Genomic DNA, 8,285 nt, shown 5'->3' with positions numbered 1-8,285 from the left:
TGAGGTCCATGTGTATAGTCGTCTTTTATGCTGTCTGAAGAAGTTATTTGAAATGAGCAAATCATTGATTTTGCAGAATTCTATCATGCATTCTCCAATATCATTTCTAAGGCCATAATTTCCAAGGCCATATTTTCCAACTACTGATCCTTCCTTTTTGCTCCCAACCTTTGCATTCCAATCATCAGTAATGAATGATCAATACATGTTGATTGCATGTTTGATCGATTTCAGATTGAAAAAGTTCATAGAATTCTTCTATTTCATTCTCACTGGCTTTAGTGGTTGGTGCCTAAATTTGAATAATAGTGGTATTAACTGGGCTTACCTGTAGGTGCTTGGATATTGTCCTATCACAAATAATCATGATTGATCTGGATATGTTCTTTTTGACAATGAATGCAACACCATTCCTCTTCAGTATGTCATTCCCAGCATAGTAAACCATGTGATTGTCAGATTCAAAATGGCCAATACCAGTCCATTTCAGTTTTCTTACGCGTAAGATATCAATGTTTATGCGTTCCATTTCATTTTTGACAATTTATAATTTTCTCAGATTCATACTTTGTACATTCCATGTTCTGATTTTTAATGGATGTTTACAGCTATTTCTTTTCATTTTGAGTTGTGCCCCATCAGCAAATGAAGGTCCCGTGGGCTTTTCTCCCATGGGCTTTACTCTATTCATGTCATCACAGTCAACTCTACTTTGAGGAGGCTGCTCTTCCCCAGTCGCATTTTGAGTGCCTTCCAACCTGAGGGGTTCATTTTCCAGCACTATATCTGACAGTGTTTGTCTGCTATTCATAAGGTTTTTAAGAAGTAGTTCGTCACTCTTTCTTCCTAGTCTGTCTTCGTCTGGAAACTCATCTGAAACCTGTCCAACTCATCTGAAACCTGTTCAGCATGGGTGACTCTGCTTGTGTTTAAAATACCGGTGGTATAGCTTTCAGAATCACAGCAACTCACAAACCACTACAGTATGACAAACTGACAGACAGAGTAGCACCCTTATGTAGTTTCCGAGACTGTGAATCTTTATGGAAACAGAAAGTCTCGTCTTTGTACCAGGAGCCATTGATTGATTCTAACTGCTGACCTTGCTGTTAGTAGCTCAGCTGATAATCCACTACATTACCAGAGCTACAATGATAAATAATAAGCACTAGTATTTATTATAACTTAATACCATGCACTAGCAGACATATTTACATTTTAGACATTTTCTCATGATGTTAATAACTCCATAGATAACCTTGAAGTAAAATTTATCAAAATACCATATGCTCATTTTTTTCTAATAATAATACCAGATGACTTTACTATTGTTAAATAAAATAAGCTTGACTAGAAATGAATATATTATATAGAAGTACTGTATGCTAGGTATCATGAAAGATGATATATCTTTTGAGGCAAGTGCCATTATCCCTGTTTGATAGATGAGATACTGAAACTGAAAGGTAGAACCTATGTTTAGTAGGTAGAAAGTGGAAGAGGTTGGACTTTAATCTTTGTGTTCTGAACCTCATCCATATTACAACTGTATTTCTGGTGTTGTTTATTCCTTATGCTTGGAATATTTTATTATCATTCCATAGATTTTATAATTAAAAGAAATTACTCACTACATAAAATATTAAGTAAGTATTTCTACTGAAGTAGAATTGCAACCCAGTGTGTCACTTAAAATATTTTTTTCTGATTTTAGTACTCAGTCCCTCTATAGTAGTTAGGTAATTGAAGCAGGAAAAAACAGAGCATATAGAAAATTCTTACTTCTTTCTAGCACTTTTTCATTTATGATTTTGTTTTTTAATGGTATGTTAATTTTTAAAAAAATTCTTGGAACAACATATGTTTTACTTAGTTTGAGAAGTTGAAGTACTTAGAATATTTTATGTTTTCCCATCTCTGTTAATATGTCAGAAAAAGTTCTTCCTAATTGGTATTATATTCTAAAAACAGCTAGTATTGGCTTAATAATGATTATTCTTTTCACTATCTTTCTGATTTTCACTCAGGGATCCAAGGACTCTCATCCCAGTATATTTTACTGAATATGTTGTTGTTGTTGTGTGCCATGAAGTTGGTTCCGACTCATAGCGACCCTGCACAGGGTTTCCGAGGCTGTAAATCTTTAAGGGAGCAGAAAGCCTCATCTTTCTCCCGCGGAACAGCTGGTAGTTTCAAACTGCTGACCGTAAGATTAGCAGTCCGATTGTATTCACTACACTACCATAGCTCTTGTTTAATCAGTTTCATGTGTTTATTTAATAAGAATATATTTAATAAATATGGAAATAGGTAGATATTTATTAAGTTATAATTTTTAATGCCTGTAGGGTGCTAAAATTGTATATGAAAGGATGGTCTTTGTCTTCAAAATTTTTCCAGTCCTATTTATAAAATCCTGAGATATATGGTATTGCAATAATTGTTCAGAAATGGACAGGTGTATTTTCAGAAATGCTTGAATATTTTTGATGGATATAACAGAGTAAATTTGATGAGTATAACAGAGTGAACATGAAGTAGCACAAGAAAGACAAGGATATAAATAAGAGTTTGGAAAATTACTTCATGACAAACACACAGAAGATAATTTTTGTGGGACTTGTGCTTCCTAAAAATCCTTGGAAAATGACCTTGAAATGCCAAGTGATTTTAACTTCTAATAAGAATTTTAGTAGAGACAGATAAAATTATAATGGTGTCTTTTTCTATAGTGGTTCGATGCACAGAGAAAGACGAAAGTTTTTAAGGTCTGCACTGAAAGAATTGGCTACTGTCCTCTCTGATCAGCCTGGCTTGCTAGGCCCGAAGGTAATTAATTTAGTTCTTATTTAAGTCATAGTTCTGCTACATTAATTTAAACAAGTATTAATCTGTCTCTGTCAGATTTTCCTAAAATATGAGTCCTGGACTATATGAAGAGCTTTGCAGTATATTTACCTGAGAACCAATGTGTTGACATGACATTCATGCAAACACCCACTTCCTTTTATGCCTGCTCTCCCTCATAAATACCTCTAGTTCTCGGCTGTCCTTCTCTCCCGCACACTGTGGTGTGTTCACCTGGTACTTCTTATCTTCTGTTACTTTCATAATTCAGTTGGCTCCTCAGCAACAAGCAGCTTCTTAATTTATCCCCACTGAAGTTGTTCTAGTCTTATTGTTGTGGGATTTCTTGTTAGTGTCTTCTCTCTTTTAAGCTTGTCATTTACCTTTCACTGAGATAAAGATTATGAATGGGTTTCATTTTAACCTTTGCACAGGAATAAATAATGTTACTTTTTTTTAATTAGGCACTTTTTGTTTTTATGGCGTTATCCTTTGCCCGTGATGAAATTATCTGGCTACTTCGTCACGCAGATAACATGCCGAAGAAGAGTGCAGATGACTTTATAGATAAGTAAGTTAGCAACATTAAAAATTATTTTACTTATTCTGATTTCTGGGTTGTGGAATTTGAGGCCTTTGAAGTAAAATTATTTTGGAAAAGCATTTTTATTCTTTAGGGCTTAACATATTTGGCAGAACAGGAATATTTATATATTTATAGTACAACAAATAAATTAAAAGTGAAGTTTTGCTTAAAAGGAGGGCTTTTAATATTTTTTCAGTGTTCTAGATAGTGACAGTATTATGTGTTTTCTTTGACTGTACACAGTATCTATGGAATTATTTTTTTTTAAATGATTCACTACACAAAACATTAAAATAAAAATTTCTGTGGAAGTAGAATTGCAACCCACTGTCATTTGAAATGTCTTTTTTAAATTTTAATACTCAGTCCTTCATCAGGAGTTAGGTAATTAAAGCAGAACAAAAAAAGCATATTAAAAAAATCTTTTTCTTTCTAGCTCTCTTTCATTTGTGATTTTTTTTTAATGATGTGATTATGAGATGTTCTAATTTTCTTTTCACTTTGAATTTAGCTCTGTAGATTTTCAGTCCTAGCTTTTATTTGTCTTATGTGCTTTCCATGATTTCTTTATTCATGTGACATTTTATCAAGACAGTTTACTATTTTTTTGATTAACAGTGACTTTGTTCTCTCAATTTTTTTTATTTAAAATTTTTTTCTAAACAAGGCACATTGCTGAATTAATATTTTACATGGAAGAGCTTAGAGCACATGTAAGGAAATACGGACCTGTGATGCAGAGGTATTATGTACAGTACCTTTCTGGCTTTGATGCTGTCGTCCTCAATGAACTTGTGCAGGTAAAAGTGATCTCATTTCATATTTTTCCCACCTTTGTCCTTTTCTTCTTTCTAGTAACTGATGTATTTGCTAAATAGGCACTTGTGAAATACCATATGCCAAGTAGTAGAGATACCAATGTAAATAATTCATGGTATCTTCTCAAGTATATCATTGTGCATAGGTCATAGTGAAGACAGTGAAAAAATAACTATGCTTGGGGTAGTGGTATGCTGTAACCAAATTATAGAAAGTCTCTTGAAAGAGGAGATTAGTTATATAACATTTGCTACTTAGAAAGATCACCTTGGCTTAGTATGGACAGTGGAGTGATGGGGGCCAAAAGAGAAGCAGAGAGATCAGAAGAAACTTCCTGCAGTAGGCTAGTTTGAGAGCTGATGTGAGCCTGAATTGAACAATGACTGTGGAGATGGAGAAAATAAAATTGATAATTTAAAGGATACCAGGAAAAATATAAAATAATTATTTTGCTTAGTGTGATAGAGAGTGGTCAGTAAATATTTAACCTAGGTGTCCTAATTTGATTAAAAGTCCAAATTTCCTTTTTCTTTTGGATTTTCCTCTATTGATTTCTTATTTTAGCTAGTTTTTCCGATTTCTTTATTCAGTCTTTTTCATCTTAAATATAAAATTGTTATATTTTCATCACAAATGAATGGAATGAATGGACTGTTAGGAAAATAGTATTTTATTTTGCCTCATTTCTTAAAATTAATATATATAACATTGCTTTACTTATATTCCTGTTGATATCAAGTGAGTTCCAACTCATTGTGACCCCATGTGTGTAATATAAAACTGAACTCCATGGGGTTTTAAAAGTGTGAACTTTTGAAAGCAGATAGGGATTTTTTTGCCAAGGCACCTCTGGGTTGAGTTTGAATCACCAACCTTTAAAAATCTTTTTCATAGTTGCTGATTACTTAATCATTGTTTCTAGGCATATAATATAAAGGAAGGATCTCTGGTAGCGTTGTGGTTACGAATCGGGCTGTGAACCTTAAGGTCAGCGGTTCGAAACTACCAGCTGTTCTGCGTGAGAAAGATGAGGCTTTCTGCTCCCGTAAAGACTTACAGCCTCGGAAACCCTGTGCAGGGTCACTATGAGTCAGAACCAACTTCACCGCACATAACCACCACTAATATAAAGGAAGAACAGTAAAAATTATCTTTTTATTAAAACTTCTTAAAAATGAGTCCTGGTGTGTAGCTGTAGAGTAAATACTGAATTATTAACTGCGAAGTTGACAGTTTAAACCCATCTAGCTGTTCTTCGAAAACCCTATACAGGCTATATAAGTCGGAACCAACCTGACGGCACTAAACAACAACAAACTCTGAAAACGAATGGTTTTCTAGAGAAATTACCAGACCTTGAATTTCCTCATACTGATAATAAAAACATTGTTAATTTATTATTTACTTTGAATTATATGTAATTTAAAAGTTAGCATTCTAGTGGATAAAAGAAGATATAAACTAGATTAACCTAATTTACCACTAGATGGAGCTCAGATGCTTCCTTTTTAGAAAGGCCATTTGAAAATAGACCTGAAAACCTGATTTTTATCCCTAGGGTGTTGTTATCTTGCTGGAATTTGTTTTAAATAATTATGTACCAGATAAACTAGATGATTGATCTTACTATGGAATCCTGCTGTGATGCTGTAGGATAAGCACCAAATTGCTAACTGGAAGGTCAGCTGTTCAAATCTATCAGCCGCTGCTCTAGAACCCTACATGGGATCACTTATGAACCAACTCAACACCACTTAACAACAAGGAGCCTTGGTAGCATAAGAGTTAAGTACTCATCTGCTAATTGCAAAGCTGTCAGTTAGACCCTTCTCAGCAACTCCGTAAGAGAAAGACCTGGCAATCTATGTCTGTAAAAATTATAACCAGAAAACTGTGTGGGGTAATTCTACTTTGTCACACGGGTTACTATGAGTCACATCGATTTGACAGCATCTAGGTAGCATAGTGGAGTCTTGGTGTGGTGCTGTGGGTTAATACGTCAGGCTGCAAAGCCATTTAAACTGCAAGGTCTGTGGTTCAAGGGTACCAGCTGCTCCTCGGAAACCCTATACAGAGTCGCTATGGGTCGGAGAATCGACTCGATGGCACTTAACAACAACAACAGGTAGCATAGTGGTTACGAATCAGGCTACTAATCTCAGGTCAGCAGTTCGAAACTACCAGCTGTACTATGGGAGAAAGATGAGGCTTTCTGTTCCCATAGAGATTTACAGCCTTGGAAACCCCTGTAGAAGGTCGCTATGAGTCGTAACCGACTCCATGGCACATGACAACAACAGCAGCACATTTTATGGACTATTTTGTAGTGTTCAAAAAGTCCTGGTACTACAGGATAATGCACTGGACCGTAAGGTCAGTTTGAACTGCAAGGTTGCTGGTTCAAACCCTTCAGCTGCTCCTCGGAAACAAGGTTGCTATGAGTCAGAACTGACTCAACGGCATTTAAGAAAAACATCAAAAATTTTAATAGAATTTTAAAGGATTTATTTTGGGGTTGTTGTAAGTAGTAATAATACAAGCTGTGTCAATAATAATCCTGATTGGTGGTGGTGGTGGTTATGTGCTGTGGAATTGGTCCAAGGCTGTAAATCTTTAGGGGAGCAGAAAGCCTTATACTGAACTGATGACATTTAGGTTAGCAGCCTGACTCATAACCACTATGTTACCAGAGTTCCTTATAATATTGATTAGCAGCATTTATTGATAGCGTATTGTATTATGTCTATACAACAACTCCATGAAGATAGGTAGTGCTATTATTATTTGTGGAGGAAATACAGAGACTTTATTTATTGCATAGTATATAAGTAACAGCGCCAGTATTCAAAGTCAAGTTTTAACTCTAAAGCCTAAATTTTTATCTCCCTCTTCATTTATAAAGTTTTTTTGTTGTTTTTTTTTTGGTATTTTTAACCATCTGATTGTTGTTAAGTGCTTTCGAGTCGGTTCCAACTCATAGCGAACCTGTACAGGGTTTTTGAGGAGCAACTGGTGACTTTGAACCGCTGACCTTGCAGTTCAAACCGACCTTGAGGCCAAGTGCTTATCCCATGGTGCCATACATTTGCTAGGACTGATAAATTTAGGACTGTAAGCATGTTAATATTGTTAAGTGCCGTTAAGTCAGTTCTGACCCATAGTGACCCTGTATAGGGTTTCCAAGGAGTGCCTGGTGAGCTTGAACCCCTGACCTTGCAGTTCAAATGACGTTGCAGTCCAGCACTTTAACCCACAGCGCCACACCAGGATTCTAAACATTTTGATATAGTTCACTCTAGTAAGTTCTAAGGAGCTTTGGTACTGTAGTGATTATGAGTCGGGCTGCTAAGCTCAAGGTTCTCAGTTCAAAACTATCAGCTGTTCCGTGAGAGAAAGATGAGGCTTTCGGCTCCAGTAAAGATTTACACCCTCGGAAACCCTATGCAGGGTTACTATGAGTTGGAACTGACTCCATGGCATACCTCCATTGCTACTACCAATAATTCTAAGGCGTCCTGGTGCAGTGCTGTGGGTTATGCACTGGACCACAAGGTCGATTTGAACTGCAAGGTTGGTGGTTAAAGCTCACCAGCTGCTCCTTAGAAACCTTATACAGGATTGTTGTGAGTCAGAACTGACTAGACAGCACTTAACAACAGCAGTAGTTCTAATGTTCTGAACATTTATTTATGCTGCTTGTGAGCTAAGGATCCAATTAAGAAATATATTTGTTAGTTGTCGGGGTCCAGCCTCGACAGAGGGGTGGGCTTCACGAAGGTGGGGGGTCTGGAAGGCGAAAGAGAGGTTACACAAAGACACAGACACTCAAGGTTGATGCAAGCTGATGGGCAGATAGTTCTGCTGCAGACATTGCACACAGAACTAGCGCCACCCCAGTCTTTTATTCTCTTTTTTTTTAAGGAAGAGATCTTTACAGAAGAAGAATGTGATTATTCAGATGAGACAATGCTTAATGATTCACAGAGACAATTTTTAAGATAATTCCTGAGTACAGCATGAGTTTCTTACTAAT

At 36.0% G+C, this 8,285-nt stretch overlaps 1 protein-coding gene across 2 annotated transcripts in view; it reads left to right on the top strand.

The window, feature by feature from the left end:
- Positions 1 to 8,285, top strand: part of NCKAP1 (NCK-associated protein 1) — a 112,638-nt gene that overhangs the window by 58,082 nt on the left and 46,271 nt on the right. For both annotated transcript variants that reach the window (XM_006864027.1, XM_006864028.1), the window contains 3 exons: positions 2,733 to 2,829; positions 3,312 to 3,418; positions 4,101 to 4,233. In XM_006864027.1, coding sequence (XP_006864089.1) covers positions 2,733 to 2,829; positions 3,312 to 3,418; positions 4,101 to 4,233 — 337 coding nt within the window. The remainder of the gene's footprint in view (positions 1 to 2,732; positions 2,830 to 3,311; positions 3,419 to 4,100; positions 4,234 to 8,285) is intronic.

Source organism: Chrysochloris asiatica, unplaced genomic scaffold, assembly GCF_000296735.1.
Source record: "Chrysochloris asiatica unplaced genomic scaffold, ChrAsi1.0 scaffold00059, whole genome shotgun sequence".
In the NCBI taxonomy this organism is placed as follows: domain Eukaryota; kingdom Metazoa; phylum Chordata; class Mammalia; order Afrosoricida; family Chrysochloridae; genus Chrysochloris; species Chrysochloris asiatica.
The sequence above is the reverse complement of the archived record's forward strand: the minus strand, read 5'-3'. Positions and strand labels throughout refer to the sequence as shown.